Source organism: Manacus candei, unplaced genomic scaffold (genome assembly GCF_025592945.1).
Source record: "Manacus candei isolate 608988 ecotype Guabito, Panama unplaced genomic scaffold, ASM2559294v1 h1tg000046l, whole genome shotgun sequence".
Classification (NCBI taxonomy): domain Eukaryota; kingdom Metazoa; phylum Chordata; class Aves; order Passeriformes; family Pipridae; genus Manacus; species Manacus candei.
In genome coordinates this window covers 1,374,040-1,400,202 of record NW_026138094.1, presented here as the reverse complement: position 1 = coordinate 1,400,202, position 26,163 = coordinate 1,374,040, and the positions used below count along the sequence as shown (strand labels likewise).

The following is a 26,163-nucleotide window of genomic DNA, read 5'->3' as shown; positions in this document are numbered from 1 at the left end:
AAAGAGTCACAGCAGCCTCTGGGTATATATTTTTTTCTTTTTTTTTTTGGTTGCATTTCATATATTATCCAGTTTCACATTCTCATAGGATCAGCAATTATAGAGCAACTTATTCTCAAATCTTTTAATACAAGCGAGACAGCCATGGTCAGATAATACTTAAAGCACTTCAATACCAAGCAATAAGATGCTAAAACAAAAATTGCACAATTTCTTGTTTACTATGCCTGACTGAATCATTGGTACAGAAGACAACCCTTCTCTTTCAAGCTTTTAACTAAACATTAACTTATCTTACAGGATTACAATTTCTCTTTAATAATAATAATAATAATTAATTGCACACAAACACACAAGAAATTCTTTATGATGCATAAATATTTCCTTATTACACATGGTACAAAAATACTCGTACTTTTTATTTTTTTTGTTCGGTATTCCCATAAAGATGGCTGATTATTTGGCAGGACTGGATGCTCTCCAATCAGAAGGATGTGGAAAACAAAAAAGAGGTTAGATATTTTACAGCCGTTCTATATATAGAAGTCTGAAGAAGGAAGAAAAAAAAATAATAACCCTGACTTTAAAACAGGAGCAGAATGGATGAGAACAGAAACCCAGTGCATTGTACTTGGAGGAGGAGGAAAAAAAAAAAAAAAAAGAAAAAAAGGCGTTTTTCAAATTTTTCTGGTCGTCCTGGGGAGGGGAGGGTAGAGGTGGGAGACAGGGTGAGACAAGGACAGTTAGTATTTCTCAAAGCCAAGTCTTCACCGGAGCAAGAGGAAAACCTTGATGGATCAATCCGTTGGGCCAAGACCTGTTGCTAACGGTTACACAAACGCTAGAACAAACAAACTTACACTCACACAGACACAAGTTAAGTGTTTTAATTCATGCCAGAAAACATGCAAAACCCATTTTGCCTTTCGATTCCTTCAGCCGAGCCGCCCCCCAGGGCAGGGCGAGCCCGGGGAAGCCCAGGACCGAGTCCCCCCGGCTGGGTTTCGGCGCAGCCGGCCGGCGAAGCTCGGTCAGGGAGGATGTCCTGGGGATGGACAGGGGGAAGGATGGAGGGAGAGGGGGATGGAGGCGGCGCACAGCCCCACGGCTGGGGCCGCGGCGGCTTCACAGTCCGGGGAAGGGGGTACCCCACAGTCCGGGGGGAGCGCGGCGGGGCCGGGCGCCTTGTCCGCTGGCCGCAAACCAAACCGAGAGGAGTCGGAGCGATCGTCCCTGGCACATCCCTCCGCGGAGAGGCAGGGGGGAGGAACACGAGTCGAGGAGAGACACTGCGGGAGAGGAGCGGCCGTGAACGAGGGGGGCTGGCTGGATCCGCCCCCTGAGCAGCACCACGGCCCCCTCTCTACCCCGGAGATCGCTGGGTTCCCCCGCTCCCATAACCCATCCCTGAAACACAACTGCATCCTTGGGGGATGTGTAGGACTGAGCTCGAGCTCCCATCCCTCCTCCCGCACAAGAGCCCAAGGAAGAGCAGGACAAGGATCTGGCTCCAAGAGTAATTAATTACTTACTAACGAACTAACAAAACTGACGAGACTTCCATCCTTGCTGGGTAGCTTCAGAGGGAGGATACCAGCGCATCTGGAAAAGAAAGCCACGGCAGAGGTCCATGATCCAGGATTATTTCAACCAGAGCACAAACCTTCAGCTCCTTCAAGCCGTGTGCAAAGTCTACGGATCAAAAGATGTCTCCAGTACAGGAAAGGAGGCTCCAGGTTGAGCCCCAAATACTATTTGAGTAGCATCTCATCCTGGGGCTGCACCACACCGGCACAGCCCAGCATGCCAGCCTCACACTGGCCAGCTCTGGTGGCACTGGGACCTGGCCAGGTCCTCCCTGAAGGAGCACGGCAGGATCCCACATGTCCAAGAAGAAAGCCAGCAGCCCATCTCAGGGCTTGTCTCAACACTTTGAGCACTCTCTGTCTATTGGCATAACCAGAAGGCAGCCCCAAAATTCACACCCACACCTGGCCCCTGCTCACTTACAGCACACACCACTCTTCATGCTTGGGAAGCTCCTCACCACTGAGCTATCCATGAAGTTCACCACTACAGAAGCAGGCACAAGGAGGGACTCTTCACCCCCAGCACACTCTCATTGCCCCCCCCCCCTCCAAGTTTACTTCTTTCCCCCCTGTTCAGCCTCAAGCAGGGAAGAGGGGCTCACTTCGAACACATAGCACCCCAAGGTGGTGGCTGCTCCCCCCTCAGCCAGACAAAGGAGGCATCTAAAACTACACATTAAAACCAGACAGCCTCTGCATGACATGGGTAAGAAGTGGCTCATCCACCACTGCGAGACTCAGAGTCACAACTCAGCCACCAGAACAAGCTGCAGGCAAACCACATCATGGGAAGAACCTGGTAGAGCTGCAAACTAGCAAGGCTTGGAGGCTTCCCTGGCAGGTCCTTGCTGCTACTTCTTATTGCTCAGACCTGCTTCTCACCAAGGAAGGAGCTGCATGGGGCCTCAACAAGCAGACAAGGGACAGTAACTGAACAGACACTTTCCAGCCCATCAAGAGACGCAGAAAACCTGGCAACATCCAGCAGCATGAGACATCCAGATGCTTCTGCTAGGTCAGCAAGGCTGGTTGTCAGGCTGGGCTGTGTTAGCAGCTCCATGCCTGGGAGCAGCAGGAGACGAGCCCATGCCACCTGACTGAGCACAGAACCAGCAGCAGGAGCAGCGAGTGGAGCTCCATTCTGCTGCTGGCTGCAAAGGGAGCTGGAGCACAGCAGTGATCCCATGCTCCTCCCTCCCCAGCTGCTGGCAGGGGAGCACAGCTTGGTACATTCAGGGCTCTGGGAACCAGCAGAATGATAGACTTGGCTCTAAGATGGGGAGAAAAGCAGCAGAACTCCCCCTTTAAGGTCCCTTCCAACCCAAACCATTCTATGGCTCCATAACCTGCTGGATTCTTGCCAGACATTTTCACAAGGCAAGTGGGTGCCACTAAGTCAGCTCTCAGCTGGCCCCATACCTCACTACATGACACAGCAGCCAAGTGCATACCAGTCAGTCCAGCCTTGAGGACATGAATATTACCAAGACCTTCCTCCCCAGAGAGGGCTCCCATCCAGTGCCAGGACCAAAGTGCTGTCTTGGTGCCACACCCAGCCTGTTTTCACTTCTCCATTAGCCTGTGAGAGGGGCCCTTGCTGCCCAGTCAGGGCCACCATGCTGCACTAGACACTGCTGTCCCCTTGCACTGACACCACCAGAAGGCTCATAGTGGGCAGCAGCATCACAGACAACTTTACAGGGCCACCACAACAGCTGCCAAAGCAAGGACAGTTGCTCCCCCCAAGCCCTGTCACCAGGAGGTGCTTGCTCAGCAGAGCCACATCTCCTCGGCAGCCAGCAGCCGTCATCCCTGGCCAGTGTCTCCCACTCCAGCACCCCTCCCCTCAACAGCTGGAAGCAGTTTCCTCCTGCCCAGCAGCAACAGGAAACTCCCCCTTAGTTCACAAGGCTTCGAGTGCTTAACCCCGAGAGCCGCCTCCGTCCCACGCTGGGCTCCACTGAGCAGCAGGGCCGTGTGTGAGCCGGCACAGCCCACTCCACTCCCTCAGCCTGGTGGCCCTACAGCCTCTCCTCAGGGGTCTGAACTACCTTCTGCCCCACATGCAGAGCCTCAGCACCTCTAGTTTCAACAAAAATCCTGCTTTTCTCTTAAAACACACACTGTTCATAGCTCTGGCACTAATAAACCTTCACTGCTGATGGACACCTCTCCTCACATTCCTCCTGTAGGTCCTCCAGTGCTCACACACCAAACCCACCCAGCCCAACCCACTGTGGCCCCACAGACCACCAGCCTAGCCCTGTATCCAGAGAGGCTCAGCCTGGAGCCCAGCAGGAGCTCCTGCAGATGCGACAATCCTGGGTATAGTCCAAGGCTCTGACATGATGTCAGGGCGAGGGAATGACCTGCCATGTCTTTCAGCCCACAGAAAGATTAAGGGCTTGATGGGATGAGGCAGGAGCTCACTAGGAGGGATGTTTCTGAGGGCAGCAGAAAGCACTGGAAGCAGCAGATCGGAGGCAGTAGCCAGCCAAGAGGACACGCTCTTTAGGCACCTGCCAAGGCAGTTTTCTCTTCACACCCCTCAACATACTACATCCGTCAAGGAGGAAGCTGAGAAAGAATGGAGATGTCCAGCACTGGGCAAGGAAAGCAGAACAAGGGAGGTTTTTACTGGAAGAGACACAGTTGTTTCTGGAGAAGCATTAGCTCACAGTTGGAAAGGAGGCTGGTCACACCACTGAAACATCTCCTGCTCGCCCGCCTGTAGGGACGAGGCAGAAACCGACAGCTGACTGCAGCAGCCTCATGCTGCCACCTTCAACATCTGTCCAGAAAAGAGCTGGAGAGGAGAAATGTGTGTCTCTACCTGCCACCTTCCAGAGGCCAGCTGATACACCCCTCACTTGCTGCAGCACACCAGCAGCAGCTGCCTAAAAGTCACAAAGAAATGATAAATACAGCAGAGAAACACCACATCAGCACTTCACTCTCCTTGTAAAGACCTCCTTTGTCTCTCCCAATTACCCTCAGAATTTAAGTATCCATTGCCCACCATTCTCATGGAGAGCAATTCCTTCAGAAGGAAAGAGGGAAAGGACTGAATATACAGGTCCATCTATCCTCAGGCCACCTTTGACTTGGAGGACCTGCCTTTCCTCCTTAGTTACCTTTAGGTCTGCAAGCAGCCCCAGCAGCTCTCGGAGCTCCGAGCTATCCCTACAGCTGGAATAGTCCCAGGGACCAGAAAGGCTTCTGGTACAGGCAAGAACACAGTACTCCATTGTGCTGCTGGGAGCTGGTAGGATCCAACCAACACATCCAAGAGCTGCGTTTTGTTGCCAGCTGCTCATATGCAGAGCAGCATCTTCACTCGTGCTGCTGAGATCCTCAGCCTCGCAGTCACTGCTCCCCCGGCTGAAGGTCACCAGGAGAGAGCCTTGGGCAACCCACGCTGATGGCTGGTAAGAGCTGCTCTGCTCCAGCTGGAAACACAGTCAGTGGGAACATGACCCAGGTAGGCCAGGACAGTGGTGCAGCTGCACCCACAAGGTACCTCCTCACCCATTAGTGCACACTGGACACGCACCTTCTGCCTCAGCAGCGGGCACTGCACCCAGGCCACCTGCTTCCAGGGTCCTCCAGGGAGATGGGAACAAGCATCCAAATGCTGGCATGATGTGTGAGACCTGAGCAGCTCAGCCCACCATCAGGAAGGCAGGATGCAGTCAGATTGAGCACACATGTCTCCCCAGGCAGTTCTAGCAAGAGAGAGCTGGAGGATCAGCACATCATCCCACACCAGACTGAGGAACACACAGGAGAAGACAGGCACGGATCCATCCTCTTGCTTAGGAATGTTTGGACAGGCATCCATCCATCAATCCAATGCCTTGTACCCCTACAGCTCATGGAGACACACTCGCCTCACAGATTGCAGCAAACAAGCATTTCCCTTTTTCCTGGAGTGGAAGCAAGTTGTGCTGCTTTCCTTTGGGTTGAGCCAGGCAGGGAAAGTCACTGATGGCCACAAGTCTCTTCTGATGGCATCTCAGTCCAGTTCACCCACCATTTAGTGAGGACGGCTGCTCAGCAGGTACCTGGTGGAGCTCGGAACATCTCCTGTCTGCTTTTCTGTGGCTAGGAGAGAACTGCCTAGGGCTTGGGGCTGCTTGGTCAGCTATGCCACCACTGAGTCACTTGAATTTAGGAAGACATTACGACCATGAAGGTCTTGAAGAGGCTTCACACCCCTGGGAAGCATGGAGCTTGCCCAGAAAAAATAATCCTACCAAGCCCCTACACAACCACCCAAATAAAGAGGTAAGAAGTTATTAAGGACAGAAAATCCATCACTGTCTCCATCCATCCCAGGGAGGATCTGTCAGAGCTTAGCTGCAGAGAAAGGGGTTTTGGGGTACCAACCTCTTGCACCACCACCACCCACAATCCAGGACTGCTCCTTCCAACCACCTCTCACTTGGACAGGTTCCAGCATCAGAGACACACCTCTGCTATCTCTTCAAAGTCTCCCGACAAGGTAACAGCAACACAGATGCCCCGAGGGCACCCGGGGCAGCCCATTTCCTAAAAGGATTGGCATCTCCAAGCTTTCAAGCCATGACCTGGCTCCCTGCCTTCCAAGGGCCTGCCTGGCTCTGGATATCCAACAGGTCAGCAAGCACCATGTGGCTGCCACCAGCAGATTCACTCATGCTCTTATGAGCCAATCCTGCGCCCAGCCCATGTTTCCCAGGGCAAGCCCTGCCCAGAGCAGAGTCCTGAAGCCACAGCCAGAAGCACCTCTTTGCAGAAGAGCTCCAGGAACATGGTGGCTTCTTTCCCCAAAATCACTTGCACAGTGAGGAAAAAAGTCTGCTCAGAACCACTGCAAGGAGAACTGAGGCAGGACTCGACTCCTTCAGTCAAACATCAACCATCTCCCTGCCAACCAGTCCACCTTCCCTCTTCCCAAGCTCCCAGTCTCCTATGCCACTCCCCTCTCTCCCAGGCTGCCAATTCCCTCCGTTACAGCTCACACAACCTGTGTCCTGCCTGTGATTTCAGGTTGCAAGAGAGAAGCCAAGCTCCAGCTAGGAACTGGCTTCGTTTCCAGTAACTGGAGAGGAAAGATGTGAGATTAGACCCATGATTAAGGGCAGGGTCTGTCCCGGTATGCGATTCTGGAACAAAGTGACCGGCAAGTGCTGTTGTCTAAGGTGCCCACTAAAATTTAGTCGTGTGCTACCACTATCACGTCACTCACCTCCCCCACCGTGTGCCAGGAGTGAGGTCAAGGTGTATTTCTGGTTGCCCTCAAAGGGTCAAGGGTGGGGAGAAACCAGGTTTCTTTCACGCCAAGTGGCAGGGTGGTCTCTGCCCTGGCTCAACCGGGCTGCTCCCCTCTGACCGGCGGGGCCTGGCTGAGCCTGGCTCAGCTGGGAGGAGCTGATGTAAGATGGTGCCATGCTGTGTGCGCCATGTCATGTGCTGCCAAGTTGGAGATGTGGGTTAGAAAGAAGGCCTGGTATCTCATTCCCCAGGCTCTGGTGGGTGGGTAGCGTGAGGCCCATGCACTGGGTTGCCAAGGAGATACGGGCTACAGAGATGGGCAGAAGCTTGCAAATCCCATGGTGCACCTTGGAGGAGAGATGGTTACCTTACCAGTCTTTCCAGATGTGGCTGCCATCATGCTTAACACTTCTAGGAATGGAGCTGTGGTACAGCCACTCCACTAGCTGCAATAAGGCATCACTAGGGTGTCCCATGTCCAGGGACAGCTCTGAGCTTCAGGGCTAGCCTGCGCTGGCATCATGGCTGGAGTTCACTAGGGACATCAAAGGAGGGATTTGAGAGAAGGTGGGAGGGAGGGAAGGCAGATGGGACAATCTTAAAAGTCAGCAGAGTCCCCAGCAGGGCAGGGTCAGGCTGCAGTCACAGCTACAGCTGCCTGGTGCCCGCCAGGATCGTCACCGTGGCGCAGCAGTGCCGGGAGCAGCAGCCATCAGTCTCATCTGGGAGTGGTTTACCAAGGGTTCCCAAGGCCAAGCCAGCCTCACACCACCTCCTGCCCCTCATCTCTCCTGCCAACCCTCTGGGTAGCCCTTCAGGAGGCCAAGGGCAGCCACCTCTTCTCCCCCTTGCTGAACTTGGCGCTGCAAAAGGACAAGCCCTTCAGGTTTAAATCTCTTGCAACAAGATCTCTGTTTAGCTACAGCCTCCAACTGCTTTCCTGCCTCAGGGCTGATTGCTGTGGAGCTGCTACAGCTCCACCATCCCCATGAACCTCCTCCAGCCAACACCAGGCTCGGAAGAAAGAACTGTGGCTGTCCTGGGGAACAACCCATGAACCCATCACATGTGCAAGCCAACCCCTACAGTGAGGGCAGAGGGCTCAGGACACTGGGACTAAGGGCACAGGTTTTAGCCCAGTCTGTGAGCAAAAGTCACCTCCCTAACTTACTACACCCTGCCTCAGCTCTGCAAGGGAGAGGGCTCCAGCCTGGAGACTGGGCAGCCCACAGCTGCCAGCCCAAGTAATGTTTAACCACGTAAAACTTTATTGGTAACATATACTGTGCCAGAATGTGCCCCTGCGAGGTCACCGCTGGCTCAGCACAGTGAGGAGCAGTTGTGGCTGGCAGCCTCTTGGGAAGAGAGCTGGGTCCAGCCACGGCCTGGAGGGGCTGCACTGGCTTCCTAAGGGAGCCATCACCACCCATAGACCCTCTTGGGCAGGGAGAGCTCTACCTACACAGGGGGCTCCTTGGAGTCTCAGGGTTTTATAGTCAGGCCAGAAAATCTCTTTTGAAACTAGTAACTTGCCAACTGGAGGGAAGAAACTTAGACCCCAGAGGGTAAAGATCTGGCTGAAGGCCTCCTTGATAACTTTCCTCTTTCCTTCTCCCCCACCATGCTCCATAAAGTTTTGGTGTCCAACCCTCACACTCAGGGTCCCCATACAGTCACCAATGACCATCTTTGAAGGAACAGCAGTAAGTGTTTCACCTCCCTCAACCAGGTTGGAGGGGTTTTTTCTTGGTCCTCCCTTCCAGGGACAATTCAACCTTGGCTCCACCACCTTACACACAAGGGGCAAGAAGACACCTGCTCTCCTGGGTCAGTGAGGAGTACAACACACCCCTCTAGTTATGGGCACCACCACTTTTGGAAAACACCAGCAAGCACAAGCCTCCCAGGGAAGGACTAGCCTGGCTATGGAAGTCCTTGGAAAAACATCCCAGTCCCTGGTCCAGCCCTAAACCCCACATAATTCCCACCTACCCCACGGGAACTTCAGCACAACACCAGCTCACCTGTAGAAGGGCAGAAGCAGGAGGGTTCTGCAGGTGTGAGGGGGCAGGACAGAGGCCAGGAGTTTGCATCCCCTTCCATGTGGCATTTGGGAAACAAGCTTGGGTTGAAGCTGGGCAGTTACCATCACAAAGCTTGCTGGAAGCACAAGGACGCCAAAGGGCCAACAGAGCTAACTGCCAGCCAGGAGGACAAGATGAGTGGACACAGCTCCTCTTCCTCTCCATTTAAGCAGGGAAGAGCAGAGGCAAATGCCCTGCTTGGCAGGCAGAGCTCAGAGGTTAAGCCCCAATGGTCAGTCCCACTGCCCCAATCCCGCACAGCACCGCTACGGGAGCAGAGACAGAAGCAGGAAGAGCACAACTGGCTGGGAACACTGAGCAGGGCAGGGACAGGGCTCCAGCTTCTCCTGACAAGGGCTTCAAGTCAAGCACCTAAACCTGGAATTAGGACACTGCTTCTGTTTTGGCTTTCCCTTTGCATTCCATGGTTTCAGGGACTTTGTGCTGGTCTCTGTACCCTAAAGATTCCCAGTTTCAGACCAGTAAAGGCATCTCTACGTCCCCAGCTGTCAGCAAGCAAGCCCTGGGACACCAGGTAGCTGGTTGCACCACCACCAGCACTTCCAGAGGCTCATGCACAGAATGACCTTTCTCTCTAGCCTGCACCCAAAGTGGTTAACAGGCTGTCCCATCATAATTCCTCACTGTGGCAAGGCTCTGGTCACTCATCTCCTGCAGGACACCCTTCTCCAGCTTTGAAAGTGTTTGAATCACTTGGGTCACAGTTGAGCCCCTCAGTTTTAGCACCAAGATGAGCCTGTTGCCTTTGCTGTGACTTCAGGGAGGATCTTTCATAGCTATTTTACTTGCTGACAGGTAGCATTTCCTCCCAGCAGTCCCTCAACATGGTTCTCTGGCCATGGGGACCAACAGAGTCAGCCAGACATCAAGCCCTGGCTTCCTCCCACCTGCCTGCCCCTCACAGGAAAGCAGGCTGGACCTGCAGGGTCAGAAATCATGGCTCAGCTCTGCCTGCTCTCGGCCACACAGACCCTCCCCTGCAGCTGGCTCGGGGCTGGGCCCCCCATGCCCACAGCCAGGGACAGGCTCTGTCCAGGAGCCAAAGGTGCAGAGGCCAGGGTCAAACTGGCAAGCAGAGACCACGGGAATGAGCACCAGGGCAGGGAGAGAGGAGGGCCTGGATCCTGGCACGGGAGGTGGGGAGCGACTCACCTGAGCGTGAAGAGCAGCAGCCGCAGCAGCGGCCGCCGGGTACGTGAAGGCGGCGTGGGGGATGGCAGGGGTGAGCTCCGTGGTGTACAGGGGGTAGGGAGCCCACGCCTCAGGGGACGCTGGGATCAGAGCCGCTCCAGTCAGGTCATCTGTGCAGGAGGAGACAAGGGGACAGACCTCAGTACCTCACCCCAAAGGCCTGCTCTGGGGGCGGGCTCTGGATTTCCCACCCCAGGCTAAAGCTTTGTGCTGCCATCCCAATGAGGTACAAAATCTGTGTGCTCAGCTGCTCCTCTGACCTCCCGGCCTTGCCAAAAGAGGTCATGAACATGCTCCACAGAGGCTCTGGACAGGCTGGTTCACACATGCAGCACAGGGCTGGTGCCACAGGACAGAAGATGGGGGCTCTCAGAGAGGACATCACTCGTCACCCAATGATCCTCAGCGGGGCTGCTCACCCTACCAGGCCACACCAAGGGTGATGGCACAGCACTCATTCTTTATGCTTCACACCCAGGGATGTTTCACAACTAGGGATGATTTAAGGGATTTACAGTATCACTTGAACTACCAAAACCAACTCTGCTCTCCCAACAGTTCTAGTGTTGTCCTCAGCAGATGTCTGTTATTCTCCTGCAACTCCAACCTCTCTGCACCAGGCAGGTTTCAGTCAAAGCAGATGTGGATCGGGGTTCCTTTCACCCTGACAGCATTCCCAGGGGGGACCAGCAACGATCTCCAAGCGCTTCCCAGCATACTTACAGGGGTCCCGTGCAATGAAGTGTGCACCCAAGGCAGGGTGGATATTGGTGGGGTTCGGTGTGGCCATCAGCTTGCTCTTGGCCATCTTTGTGTTGGCTTTAGCGAACTCTAACCGCAAGGTCTGGGGGTTCTCAGGGTCGAAGCGGATGCCCTGTCACAGGAGAAAGAACAGGAATCTCTCAGACGTGAAGCTTCCAATCCAAGCACAGACTTTTCCCCTGAACCAGGGAACTAAGGCCACCATGCTGCAGTCACATACCCAGATTTTTGTCATCTCACTGCAACACTCAAGCTCCCACATGCTTTTATTTTTATGTTTAGCTGGCCCAGGACCACTGCTTCCCACATGAGGGACACAGTTCTGCTCCTCAGGTGCAGCTCATCAACCACTATGGCTGCCAACACCAGCCAGGAAAGATCTGTCTGCTGGGGCTGAGATAACCCTGTCTGTACTCGAGTTGGTATAACCCCCATCTATGGTACCACTACATCTGCCAGCCTGAGCAGAGGTGTACCAGAGCCCAAGGCAAGGTCTATACCAGAGCAGAACCATGTCTTGCTGACTAGATCCCACCAACTCCTGCAGGCCTACATGGGATAGGGATTATTTTGGGTCCCATGATGACCATCATCCTCAAGACCTTCTTGAGCAACAACAGTTTCCCACACCCTCAGAGGCCCCAGAGCTGTCTTCCAGCCGTCAGAAACAACATGGACACAGCTTGCATCCATTTGCTCAGCTGATGTCAGCCTTAAGCAGCTCTCCTGCTTCCCTGGTGTGATGCTGCAGGACTGTTTTGCTTCCTTACTCAAAGGCACAGCTGGGAGATCCTCCTGTCCTATCCTACAGCCAAGCCAAACCCACAGCTCCAGGTCTAGTTACAGCAGGGCATGTGGCCCCCAGCCCCCACAGTCCCCCAGCACTTTGGGGACTCACATTCAAGGCGTTCTTCGCTGCTTCAGCACCAGCCCGGCTGTCAAAGGTCACAAAACCAACTGGCTAAAAGAAATAACAACAATTTCAGTTTTGAAGCCTCTTGCAACTTCTCAGACTACCTTCCCCCTGCCTCTGCCCCAGACAGCAAGCAAAGGAGACCATCCAAAGCTGCAGAGGGGCTTCAGGCAGAGCTTGAAGGGTCTTGGGTCATCAGCCCAAGATTCCCACTTTGTGCCTTCTCCCAGCACACCAAAACATTTTGGCATCCCCACGTGTGGGGACACCACTCACCCCAATAGCCCCCAGATAGGGGGCCTGCTGCCTTGATCAGGATGGGAGTAGGGAAGGCTGATGGCAGCACAAGGTGTGAGGCTGAAGCCTCAAGTCTCACCCAGGGCAGCAAGAGAAGACATGGAAACATTCAGCTTATGCTTGGGACCACCAGGACAGTGGGGTCAGCAGAACTCAGCTGTGTACAGGGTGCTGATCCCAGACAGTGTTTGAAAATAAAACGGGATCCCCCCTCCCCTTCCGGCACGTCTGGTTTTCTAGCAGAAGCCAAAAATACCCAGGCTGGAAGAAGGAGGTACCTGCTTTGAAGTCAGCTTGATCAGTGACCCTTCATAACCCTGCAGGAGGGAAGAAAGCAAGTCAGTGTCAGGCTCCCAAAGGAGCCAAGCTACAACTGAGACACGACATGACAGCCCCAGGAGTTCCTGTAGCACCAAGCCCTCAATAAGGCAGCAGGAGCAGGGACAGTAACACTTCTTTCCCACCAAAGGAGAAGACTGAGGGCAGAGTAGGTATCTTAGCTATCCCATCCTGGCCCCTGGGGAAGAAATCCCATCTTCTAGCACTCCTTCCAGCTATGAAGATGAGCACCCTGCCCTGGCTAGTGCCTATAGAGCACAGACCACCCACCCTGTGCTAGAGGAGTGCAGACAAGGGAACCCCAACTTTCCCCAGGGATAGCCCAGGTGGTGATAAGAGAGGGATAGAGAGTTTAGGGGACCAGGATACATCCCCAAGGGAGGGCTGGTCCAAGCAGATTTCATCAGGCTTAGAGACAGCACGATTCCAATGGCAGGCTCCCGGGGAGGTTCTCCATCTGAGCACAAGCAAGGGACACCATGTTGGCTTCAGGTTCCCCAAGCTTGCATAGACACCACCTTCCCACATCATGCTCCCTTCCCCCTGACAGACCTTTGCTGCCAGGTCATCCACAAAACAGCATCTTCAGCACCAAAAATCAGATTTGAAGACCTTACCTTGAATGGTCGGAAGAGCAGGTAGAGCTCTCTGGGCTTGATATCCACAGGAAGGCCACTGACAAACAGCGTCCGTACCTAGGGGAGAGGCCAACGAGCTCTACTGAAAGGAGGTGCTTGGTGCCAACGTGGGAGCACAGAGCTTGGAAGCCACGTGCAGCAAGAGTAGGACACCTTGAACCAAAGGTCCACTAACCCTTCCCTGCATTAGAGGAACATTGTCCAGGATAAAAGACACCCAGCCCTTTCATTCCTGCCACAAAGCATGGAGATCTTTACAAAAATTCAGTGCCCAGCAGAAAGGCCTGGGTTGATCAGGGCACAATCACCAGCCCACATCCTTAATGGTTAAACTGGAAAAGACCATATATTCCATAGGAACTAACAGTTTGACACATCCCAAAGGTCCAGAAGAAACCAGCAGAAGACCCAGTTGTCTCTCCAGCTCTTTCTACAGATCACACACTAGATCTCCTCTCCTAAGCCTATCCTGACACTTTACTCCAGTCATCAATTCAAAGATAGCCCTCAATTTTGAGAAACACTTCACTACTCCACTCACATCCTTTGACACCTACAAGGGCCCTACAACATCACTGGAGGAAGATTTTTGGGTCCTGGCCCAGATCCTTCCCCAGCACACATCAGACCCTTCAGAAGTCTCTCCCAAAGCCATTCTCACAGTGTTTGTTCTGCTGTGCCTTGCCAACAGCAGCCCTGTTGCACCAAGGCCCTGAGGGCTGCTGCTCTTCCCAGGCTGTAGAAGTCATGGACCAAGTCCAAACACACTCATGTGTAAGCAAAAAACACAGTGCCAGAGGAGGATTTCAATAGATAATCCATTAAAATTAGAGAGAATAGTTCACTTGAATAGCCGGGAAGAAGAGTGCTGAAGGCTCGTGGCCTGGTAGAACTCTGCTCAACAGTCAGTCCATTGTGGCCACTTTCTCCCTGCACACTGGCTGGCAGACTGTTTCCATAGGAAGCAGCATGATGAAGCTGCAGAGACTTCTTGTAAATCAGCAAAGAGCTGGAAAGGGAAGTTATGCATAATGGGGGTCATGAAGACACTCGTCATCATTAACAAGGAGCAGGAGCCTCAAGCCAGAGCCCATCTCCTGGCCTGCTTCCAGTATGGAGTGACCCCATTACATTTGCAGGGCAGAAGGACTCTACTCCCACATTTTTGGTTTTGCTCAGCCATTTCCCCTTCCCCAGGGAAAGGGGTTGTACCCAAAACCTCTTTTACCATCAAACTGAGCAGCACACACTTGCCTTGCTCCTGGGCTAGAGACAGTGAGCACATGAAAACATGGGAGCCTCTGCACTCCATAATTCCTCTGGGGCAGCCAGATCAAGATTCCTCCAAGCAGAGAAGTTTCTTCTATTTGCAGAAGAAAACTCACCTCCTTGACCTCCTGTGCCCAGGACAGTCCTGTCAAGGCAGAGAAACACCCTTCACATCAACTCAGGGGGCAGCTGAAGCCCCCCAGGATGGACAGTGATCGTGGAAGGCTGGGGTGTTCTCTGTGCATGCTGAGACTGAGGGCTGCCACCACCCCCCACCAGTGTGGGGAGCCCTTCTCCAGCCCAGCACATCTCAAGACTGGAGAATGCAGCCACTGAGCATCCTTCCCATCCCCTCCCCTGATCCCTCTCAATATGGATGGCCTTACCATGCACCTTTGCTTTGTCCTACCTAGGAAAGCAGGATGTTATGTGGAGCACTCCAGGAACACACCAGGCTCGGTCCAACAGACTCCCCACCCCAGCCACCCTTCATCTGATGCCTCAGTGTCTCACTCCAGGGGCACCCCATGCACAGACAGAGGGGGCAATGTCACTGTTTCTCAGTTTTCTGGATGCCTTGAAGACTCCAGCGCTTGCGTTCTGGCATGAGCCACAAGGAGCGCCTGCAGTGCATTCCCAGAAGACCCACGGCCATCTCTTGCAGGGGAGGACTGCAGAGTGTGGTGGCACACATGTGCCTCAGCCATGTGAAAGCTCCATCCCTTTTCAATATTTCAGGATCTGAGTGTGCTCAGCCCCCAGAATGGATGTTTCTTCCGAGCAGATAGAAATCTGCATCCCTGTTGGGTCTCTAAATGGCCCCGTGACACGTCGCTCAGTAAGTCCTTGCGACAGGCATGACAGGATGGAAGTTGTGCAGTGGCTCAGGGAAGGGGAAGTCGGCACTTGGAGCCCTTACAGTGGCCTGAACAGAGCAAGGCAGGTGCCCAGGAAAGCTCTTTGTCAGGGGCAACAAGCTCCCAGTACCAGAGGTAACAAGCTCCCAGCGCCAGACGCGTAAGTTGCTGCCAAGGATGGGAACAAGAAACATTCTCTCACAGGCCAAAGGATTCCCTTTGCCTCCAAGTCCTGTCTGCCACCATCCACAGCATTGGAAAGGGGGTCCCACAGCCAAGCCACAGCGCCCACCAAGGGTTGGCATCACCCCAAAGCCTGGGAAATCCCAAATGCCACCGGCCAACCACCTCAAAGAGGGTGTACGCAAGATAAACTAAGAAAGAAGTCCCTGCTCAGAAGAGCTTGTTAGAAGCAACAAGACCAAGAGGTTTGTTTTCCAAGATCTCTGCAGTTTAACACATCCATAAGTGATCAAGAGAAGAGTAAGGGGAAAGAGAGACCAAGTTATTCAGGGAAGGGAGGGTGAAGCTGATGAGAGACCTGAGCAATAATGCAATGGATAGAGTGAGGTAAGCCAGAGGAAGTTCACTTCTAACACCAGGCATAAAGCAAAGGAGATCTGGGTTATCCCATAGAAGAAAAGCAGGAGGCAGCTCAGCAGTCTGAGCCTCTTGTGCACCAAGAGCAGCCCTAGTCCAGCCTCCTCCCCTGCTCGCAAAGAGAGCAAACTGTAGATGAGGGCAACAGGATCTGAACAAGCATCTTCCAGTGAATTAACCAAACTGAAACTCTCCGGTCAGCCCTTTGCAGCCCAAGTCCTGCAGGCTTTGAGAGGCCGGTAGGACCACCCTGAACTGACAAATCTAGGCATTCAGACCTCACACTCGATATGCCATGACAGGGTAAGCTTCTGCTAAAATATAATTGCCCTGCTTCAACTCCCTGCCACTAAACACCAGATCCATGTAGATCTTGAATCTCCCCACTGCACAGCTCGAAAAGCCACTGGACAGAAAAAAAAAAAAAACAAACACCAAAAATATCCATCCAGGGCTGGGTCAGGAGCTGCCTGAGCCAAACTGCACATCCAGACGTTCAGCAGGAACAGATCCCCAGGAATACCACATTCTAAGCTTGCTCTTGGGCTCTACTGCCACCCACTCAGATACCAGGTGAGAACAACCCCATCCCACCCAGGGCTGATGTGAACTGGACACACAGGCACAGAGGGAAGCAGGGCAGGGAGCAGCTCTTGCCTAGGACAGCCCAGCAAGATCACACTGCTGCAGGCCCTGCAGAAAACACTCTCCCTGCCCCATCCCTGCCCCTCTTGGGATGTCCCCAGTCCAAACACCTGGCAGAGATGAAGGAGAGCCACGGAAAAACAGGATTCATGCCAGGAGGGACAAGACCATCTAGGCCATCTCTTAGAGAGGGAGGATCCCAGCACAGCTTCCCACGCAGGAGGAGGGAGGGACAAGGACAAACCCATTCAGCCCTCAGTTCTCAGTGTCAGTCCTTGCACAGCTGCATCTCCCTGAAGAGACACACACCTTGTGCCAGCACACCCAGGAGCTTCACACCAAGCCCTCAAAGGAGCCAGGCAGCAGCACCTACCTCGACCTGCCACAGCTCCAGTGCCACCAGAGGGTCAGTATGGTTCTTACAGCATCCACAGCTCCTGGCCATGACTGCTTTTAAATAAGAGCTCTCAAAAGGGAGCCCTAAGCAGAGCCAGAGGCTGCCCCACAGCCCAACAAGGGTCAGGTGATGTCAGAGGTGCCCAATGTAAGGGCACAGGTATCTACCCCCTGCAAGGCTGCTGTGGGTGATGGGTTTTTGTTGGGAGACTGCTCTGATTCTTCCCATGGGAACCAGTAAGGCTGACCCTCCCCTTCTGTGAGTTCAGGCCTTCAGCTACATCACCCACAACACAGCTGGGGCCACTCCAGCCCCTCCAAACTGGCCGGGTCCTGGATCCACAATCCCAGCACCTGGAGCACACAAGCCTTTTCCAGCAGTGATTCCAGACACCCGAGGACAGCTACAGCAGGAATGGGTTCTAGTGTCTCCTCCAACACTGTTCCACTGGACACTCCCCTCTCCAGGAAGCTACCCCAGCTGCATGCAAGTTTTTCCTGCAGACAAGCCATCTCCCACTCGTTCTCACAAGGCCCATTGAACCTTCTTCCTACACCACCAGCCCTGTGTAATCCTGCTGAGGACAGGGAGAAGCTCCATGGCAGCATCCTAAAGGCACTCCCCACTTCTGGCAGCCAGGACATGTCCCAGCTCAGGGACGTGGACTCCAGCTTTTCCCAGAGGAGAGCATCCCAGCGGGGTGCCTCTGAGGCACCCGGGGCCACCGGCAGAGCCGCAGTGGCACACGGAGCCCCGGTCCCGGCCACGGCGGTGCAGCCAGGGCCACTTGACGCGAGGCCGCTGGAATGCGGCGAGGCTGCGGCTGCCCCGGGAGCCGGGACTTATAAGGCACGGGAGCGAAATCAGGGAGGCGAGCTTGCACAACAGGGCTGCGGGGAGGGGAACGCGAGAGTCCAGCGGCGGGGCTGTAAAATGGGACAGCACCTTCTTCTCAGTGCAGGTCCTGCCACTGCACGGGGGAGACCCAGCACGGGGCAGTTTTGCTCCTCAGCGCATCTAAGTCCCAGGAATCACAGGGGAGGGGAAGACTGGGGAAGAGAGATGGTGGTCTGTGCAAGGGACAGCTCAGCAGGACAGTAGGGCAGCCTCCACACCATGGGCCAAGACACTGAGAGAAGGGGCTTGTAACAGGCTCCTTCCCTGATCTGTGTTTCAGTTTCCCCTCTCCTCATCAGCAGAGAGGTGGCAAGAGCTGGCTTCCTGCTGCCATTCCAGCCCTGGCAGAGCCCTGATGTCCTCAGACAGGGCTGCACTGAGCTCCAGTGCAGGATCAGGCCAGAAGCTGCTCCAGCCAGGAAGCCCCAAGCAGGCACAGAGCTTCCCTTGCCACCAGAAAGATGTTCACCCATCCCCGGATGGGAAAGAGTGCCTTGAACCTTCCTAGCACTTGAAGCAAGGTGGGGCTTCAGGCATTTCCCTCCAAAATCAGCCTTTTGCATGAAAGACATCCCAGGAACAACATCCTGCTTACCCAGAGGGAGGGAGGCTGACCACAAGCAAGCCCAAGTGCACAAACATTTTGTCCCCAAGGCTGGGGTGTTTCACACTGCTCATCGATGGATCAGCCCCTCCTCAGCATTGCTTGTCTCCCACATCAGGCAGGGGGATGTCAGCAGGGCTCAGCCACCCCTGCGGTCAGGGTGAGGGGGAAGCAGGGAGAGGCACCAGCCCCTGCCCGGGGAAGCAGGAAGCACATGGGAGCTGATAAGGCACAACGGGATAGTACCCAAGAATAGCCTTGGCCCTGGCAGAGGAAGCACTGCTGGTGCGGCTCTGCCATGGAGGCTTCCCTGTGCTATCAAGTCCCATCCCCTGAGTCTCTGCAGCATCTCATGGAAAGGATGGCACCTGGAGGTGTTCGGACCACAACAGGAGTTCAAAGCTGATGAAACATTTGGAAAGGTCAGCCCTGCAGTTCCTAAGAGATTATTGTCCAACGGGGCAGCTCCCAGCTCAGGAAGTTGCTGGCTCAGTACCCTCAGGATGTCATTGTCACCTTCCACCTTGCCAAGAGGTCCACTAAGCCAGGAGACAGGCACAAGCACCACAACCAACATGCTGAAGGACACTCACATCCACACTGGCACTACCCAGCCACCACACTAAGCCGTGGGCTCCAGAGACCCACACTTGCCACCCTATGATGTCAGGGACTTGCAGACACCAGTCACCATCGGCTGGAGTCACAGACCTTACCTGCTGTGGACCAGCTTCTCCTGCCCACACCCAAGCAATCCATTCTCCTGGCAGGAGGCAGAGAGGTGAGACAAGTATCTGCTCAGAGTAGAGGCTGGTAGGAGACATGAGTCTGGGTGCAGGACCCCCACAAGGAACATTCTCACCTCAGGTCTTTAAGCAATTATATCTGTATCTGCTTTGCCCTGCCACACAGTGATTCCTGGGCACTTTTCAGTCTTGTGCCTCCCAGGACACATCCAGAGGCAAATGAGTCTCTCCTCAAATCAACCCAATTCAGGACAGCACACCACTGGCCATGCCCCAGCCCCATGGAGCAGGTCAGGTACCTCCACGGCCCAACAGCAAAACCCAAGTGATGGTAAGCTAAAAGCTCACAGCAGCTCTCAGCTGTGGACAGTGAATATTGGAGTATCACCCCCAAACACAGGGAGATCCTTGGGGACACCAGGAGGATAACAAGCACCCACAGGACTAAGCCACCATTGCATCAGTCCAGCTCTTGGCAAGACAAGGCCACTGGGTAGCAGGGAAGGGCTGCACCACTCAAACATGGACCAAAAATACCAACCCTAACCTGCAACATGCCCTTCTAGGTGCTCTCACAATCCATAGCTTGTTCTGCACTTCAGACCACTGGTACAGGTGACCCAGGGCAGTTACACATTTCAGGAGACACTGGCCTTCTGCCCTTGGAAGCAGATGGGAAGGACACACATCCCCAGGCCAACAGCTTCTGACACACGGACACGTGCCAAGACTGACCCCACACCAATGCAAGAACCTCTCACCACCTCCTGCAGCACAGGAGGGAAGGCACCATCCCAGACAGGAAGGTGCAAGGTTCCCACAGTCTCTCCTGGGCTGTACAGCAGTGCTGGAGATCCCCCCCATGGGTAAGACCACCTGACTGGGCCCTTAGGTTTCCAGTCACCCAACCCCACTATGACCCTACGGGGCAGTGGCCAAAGCATCCTTGCCAAACCTTGCAGCACCAATTTCTGCCATGCCAAGGGCAGGGTCACCTAATGCCACTGCTCCTTCCTCATTGGATGTGCTGAGCTGGCTCAAGATCACACAGTTCTGTAGCTCCAGTGTCCCATTACCCTGCCCCTCCAAAGGTCCAGCTCCACAGTGCTGGGCACACAGGAGGAATTCAGTTTCCAGCATCCCTTGTGGTGCAAGAAGGTGTTGAGCATTGTAGTGAAGTCTGACCACCTCACTTCTACACTCATGCCATGGTGAGACTTCAAGCTGAAGTCTTTATTTGAGGCACTCTGAGCTCCAGGACAGGCATTGCTAATTGCTCCGTGATCCAAGCAGCAAAGTCTCCATGACTTGGTATGGCCAAGACCAGCAAGCCCAAAGGATCTTTTTGGCTCTACAACCTTCCACACCAGTTCCAGCAAGCAACTCTTGAATTCCCACAGCACCAGATCCTCTAGCAGAGCCATGAGGAAGGACAGGAAAACCTGAACTACTCTTAGCTACCTCCCAGACATCTCCAAGGGCATCCTTTCAATCTTGGTGAGGGGAAAGCAAGGGAGCCTTCAGGATTGGCCCTTCCTAACTTCGACAGGCACCACCAAAAACCCCTTCATTCTGAGGCCAACTAGGGAAAGCTCTGCTCAGCAACTCCTCAGATTAGCTGAGGAGGAAAACTCATTTCTGAAGCCACAATAAAGAATGCCTGCCTGCTAAAACTCAGAAACTAAGTCTTAGAGGTTTCTTTGAGAGCCTGAATTTTAGGCATCAGCTGAGTCTCATTTACTACCCCAGTTACACAGCCAAGTGGCAGGTGGAAGGAGTTACCCCCATCACAGGACTAACTGGGATGTTAATGCTCAGACTCATGTCTAAGAAACTTAAAGAGCAAGAAAGAAGAAGAAAGCTCCTTCAGAGGGTATTCACAGGCACCAGAATACTAGGAGACAATGGGGAGATTTCCATATCCCTCCCCCCGTCAGAGCAACTCAGTGATAGACCAAGAGGAGGTCTGGGAACACACCAGTTCCCAGAACCTCTGTGTGCATGGTGACTCCAGGGTGTCTGCTCAGCCAACAATCTTGTCACTGACAGAAAGCTGCATCTAACACTGAGGAGACTTCTAGGATGCATGAAAACAGCTCTGAGGCACCATCCTGCTTCAGCCAGGCCAAGTGCAGAAGGATTAGTGAGTGGTGACTGTAAGCACTACAGCCTCACATTCTTCATAGTGGAGAGCAGTGTCACAGAGATATTTGAATCCAGAACTTACATTAACCTTGCTTGTTTCCAGCCAGAGAGTTGGAATCCACACATGCACGAGGTATCTAGGTCCACTCAAGCAGAGATTACAGAAGTCAAGAGATGCCTGGCACCAGTCCATGAAGTGCTACAGACATCCAGCACGTAACCTGCTCACCAGCAGCATTCCCAGGCGATTCTGGCAGCCCTGGTGCACAGCAGCCAAGGAAAAACAGGGATGAAGGAGTTGCTACAGAGGGGGTTGTCCGGGAGCCAAGAGCTTCTGCCTCCCCAACAGGGCACTTTCTGACTCTAACAGGGAACACTGCAGCCTTGCCAGGGACCAATAGGGAAGATCACAGAATGGTTAAGGTTGAAAGAGGCCCTAGAGACCATCTTGTTACAACTCCCAGCTACGGGCAGGGACACCTTCCACTAGACCAGGTTGCTCCAAACCCCATCCAGTCTGGCCTTGAACACTTCCAGGGATGGGGCAGCCACAGCTTCTCTGGGCAACCTGTGCCAGGGCCTCACCCCCTCACAAAGAAGGATTTCTTCCTAAGACAATCCTCTCCAAGCAGAATTTAGCCAGGTAACTTCTCCTGGTCCTCATCTGGTCTCTGCTCACATTACACAACCTCACGTTTGATGCTTTCTACCTTTAGCAGTCCAGGATGCCCAAGCTCTACAACAACAGCAGCAGCCACCACTCATGGAGCTGCGATCAGGCCCTTGAGACCAGCCAAGAGGGCACACAGGATAACCACAGACTTCAGCTGCCTGGTTTGGGCACATAGACAGCTAGCTCCAGATTTCTCACACTCCCTCTGGGCCTACAGCCTCCAAGGTACCTCCTAGGAGAGCAAGGATGAAGTTCCAGAGTAGAACCAACACTTCTGCATCAGGCACCCAAGGGAGCAGGGCGAACACACCTTATTGCAATATGGCCATGGACACAACACACAGTATTCACAGGAAGCAAGAAAGCTCCTCCAGCTGCGAGAAAAAGCTCTGCCTGCCACCGGGGTGGGAGTGCAGCACCCAGGCAGCTGCCCATCTCACAGCACCCCTCAGGAGCACTGGGACAGATGCTGTCACGCAGATTGGCGGCTGCCTGGAAAATTAAACAGAAGATAGCAGCAAGTGGGGAGGGACCACGTTTGGGGAGGTGTCTGGTGAGGAACAGCAGGGACTGACATTAGGCCCTGTTTGTTTAACATTCCCGTTAACGACCTCGAGAGGAGAGAGAGGCATTCCTGTCCTCCGCATGTCACCGGCCAGGAAGCGGCTGCAAGATCCAGGGGCTCGCAGATAAGATAAAGGGAAAGGCTGAATTTGGGAGCTTCGCCTTGCCATATCTGGGGCACAGGGAGCCCTTCTGCCAAGGCTCGGGGAGGTGGCGAAGGAGGCACACGGCAGGGGGGACGGAGGAGTGTCCACAGCGCCAGGATCTGGCAGTGTTATCCATGCAGTGTGGGAAAATATTCCAGCACACCCTCCTGCGTATAGTGGGACTGAAGGATTCCACTTTACTCTAAACGTATTTATCAATTTGTATCAAGGGGAGCTCTGGACAAGAATTTGGGCCCCTAGACCATGCTTGGATGCTGAACACAAGGTCACTCCTTGTGCCTCCATTAGCTTCTGCAGTGAGGAACGGCTCCTGGTCAGCCAGAAGGAGCTACCAGAAAAACAAGCATTCAGAGGGCTCCTGTAGGCTCAGAGTAGCCACCATGAAGCCCAAGCTGTGCTCATCACCCACAGCATTTTTTATGGTGGATCCTGGCAGAGAGAGGGCTTTACAACGGCAAGTCCACCAGGGATTGGGACATATCCCCTCCCCAGTCCCAACGTACCACCTCCCAGGCACCCTCAGCCACCTCTAGGGTGGTGGGTCCTTTGCTGCAGCTGTGGGTGCAGGGTGACAGACACACCCAGTGAGGCCACAGACCATCCAGCAGGGTGGATGGGACCGTCCCCCTCCCCACAAACATGCAGAGGTAGCACAATGGAGAGCAGGAGCCACTTCCGTTCAACCCCCACCATTCCCTAGAGATGCCATCTTTAACTCGGTTTTCCAGTCACTGAGCACCATTCCTGGGAAGACCAGCCTCTCCAAAGAGCAAGGATTTCCAGGCTCCCAAAATGCTGCAGCACCTGCTTTGCCAAACCACCGCCCAGCATGGGGGAATGGACCAGCTTTGCCCCAGCACCATGAACTCACCCTACCACCACCCATGAGGCACCAGCCTAGCTGGAGCAATGCCATGGGATGGGATGCCCCAAGCGGCAGCAACCTAGGGGGACTTTGCAGTCCAGTGAATAATTAGATCAAGAAGCCGCATTGAGTCTTCTGCGCACGCGTTCACAGCCCGTGAAACCCCCTGTTTCTGAGCCTCCCCACACCAGGAGTGGCACAGGGCCCCAGGTGCTCTGGCTCTCAACCCACCCACACCAGTGCCACCCAGTGAGGCTGGGACATCCCACCAGCAGCATCACATTCACCTCCCATCGCATCAGCGCATCACTTAAGCCCTGCTCCGCACTGGGGACCGAATTGCTATGGCCACCACCTGCCAATCCATTCCACCCCATTACCCGGGTCCCCCTTGCTGGGATTGAAGCTCAGGGGACACGATGGCCCCAAGTCAGCTGGCACTCAGGGCCAGTCCGGCCCCAGTGGGTGGTGGAGCAAGCCAGGCGCCATGTTGCGGCGGCGCGAGCGCACGGAGGAAAGCGAGGGGAGGGGACTGAGCACCTCCCCGGTCCTGAGGGCCGGGCACAGAGGACTGCAGCAAAACATTACAGATACCAGGCATTTTCCAGAGCCCTCTCCAAGATGGAGGGCAGCTGGAAACCCACTGCACCAACACTCGCTCAAGGGGTGCAGTGATGACAGTAGCCAGTGGCTCTGACAGCCAAAGGGCAAACATGGAGGGTTGCAAGCTCAGCTCTGGCATGTGGCTATAGACAACTAACCCTTGTTAGCCTTCCCAGCCCTGAGTCCAGCAGCATCTAGGCTCTGGCTTGTAATGGCATCCAGGGGAAGGGGACCACTGGCAGGGCAGCTCACAGCCCTCCAGCCCCAGCCAGGCTGCCAGCACACAGGCAAGGACTCCATCACTATCGTCCAGCTGCGTCCCTTGCAGCCCACACAGGTAGAACAGTGCTAGATCCAGAAGCTGCAGGGACTTGGGGAGAGGGCTCACTGGAGTGAGCGGGGACCTTCCAGCCCCCTGCCCTGCAGGGCTACAGGAACACGGGGCTGAGCAAGGAACTCGCCCCACCCGGCTCCGACCCCTCCTCGGGACGGCCCGGGGGCCCCAGCGCCGACTTCCCGACACCTCTGCACTCCGGCTCCCACAGCCCGGCCTCGGCTTCTCAGCCCAGGGCATCCTCGGCATCCAGGCTCCAGTCCTCCGACGGCCCGGGAGTCCAGCCCCGGCGTCGAGTCCTCTGTTCCGCGATCACGGCACTGCGCTCCTTCCCGGCTTCCCCGACGCCCCAGTGCCGCTTCCCTGGTCCCCGACGGCGCCGCGCTCCATCCCCGACACCCCAGTCCCGGTTACCCGACGGCGCCGCGTTCCATCCCCCGTCCCCCAACACCCTGGCGCTCCACCCCCGCCGCCCCATCCTGCTCCCGCTGCCGCTCCCGGTTCTCTGCCGCCGTCGCGCCCCAGCTCCGTTGACCCGCTCCGTCCCCAGTCCCGGCCGCCCCGGTGCCACAGTGCCGACGCCGCTCCCGTTTTCCCAGCGCTCCATCCCCAACCCACCGTCCCGTCCCCACCTCCTCCTCGACGTTGCCGCCGCTGTTGGTGTGCTCGGTGTCCTTGTTGAGGTTGCTCATGGTGGGGTGCCGGGGCAGGGGGTGGTGCCGGCTGCTCCGGAGCTCCGCAGGGCCGAGCCGGGGTGCCGGTGAGGTGCCGGTGCGCGGGGGCGGTGCGGGGCGGTGCGGTGCGGCGCTGCCCTCCCGGTTCACATGCGGCGTCCCGGGACGGCGCCGCTGTTAACGGCCGGGCCGGGCTGGGCTGGGCCGGGCCGGGCCGGGCCGGGCCGGGCGGAGCGGGGCCGAGCGGAGCGCAACGAGCCACAGCTGCGGGGCCGACGCGCCCCAGCCCCCGCCGCCGCTCCCGCCGCTCCCGGTGCCGCCGCCGCGCACCGAGCAGCGGGGCCGGGACCCGCCCGCCTGCCCCGCCCGGGGCCGCCCCCGGCCGCCGCCGCCGCCAATCCCGGACCGGCCCGGCCCGGCCCCCCCGGGGCCGCGGGGAGTTTTTTTTTGTTGTTGGGCTCGAGTTATTTTAATTATTTTTTTTCCCTCCTTTCCACGAAAAACTGTCTCAACTTTGATGAACTTTCTGGTTTCGACTTTCTTAAAGGGCCCGCCGGGCTCTGAGCTCGCGGCGGGGCCGGGCCGCTCCTCCCGGCCATCCCCGGGTCGGGGGAATGTGGCTGAGCCCCGCGGGGGTCCGAAAGCCCCGAGGCGGCATCTTTGTGACACCCCGATGAGAGCTCCGAGCCCCATGAACAGCAGCCCTGGGAGCTCAGGATGGGGGTCCAGTAATTCCGGGACAGCAGCCCTGAGCTCCCGGATAGTAGCCCCAAAGTCCCCCCATAGCAGCCCCCAGTACCCTGGGGACAGCAGCCCAGTTCCTTCTGCCAGGGCAGCCCCACATCCATCCCCACAGACATCGGTGGGTGCCCGGAGCAGAGCCCTGTTCTGAGGCTTGGGAGGAGGAGCAGGATTCAGGCATAGAATCATGGAATCTCAGAATGGTTTGGGTTGGAAGGTACCTTAATGATCACCTCATTCCAATCCCCAGCCATGGGCAGGGGCACCTTCCACTATCACAGGTTGCTCCAAG

General features: G+C 55.3%; 1 protein-coding gene across 1 annotated transcript; it reads right to left on the bottom strand.

The window, feature by feature from the left end:
- RBPMS2 (RNA binding protein, mRNA processing factor 2) lies at positions 1–25,302 on the bottom strand. Its single transcript, XM_051796522.1, has 8 exons — positions 25,089–25,302; positions 13,070–13,147; positions 12,392–12,430; positions 11,802–11,864; positions 10,865–11,015; positions 10,103–10,251; positions 1,533–1,602; positions 1–1,289 (listed from the first exon to the last, which is right to left on the bottom strand). Exons 1-7 carry the CDS (start codon positions 25,146–25,148, stop codon positions 1,540–1,542), a joined length of 603 nt encoding a protein of 200 aa, XP_051652482.1. The 5' UTR covers positions 25,149–25,302; the 3' UTR covers positions 1–1,289; positions 1,533–1,539.
- Positions 25,303–26,163: the final 861 nt, after the last annotated feature.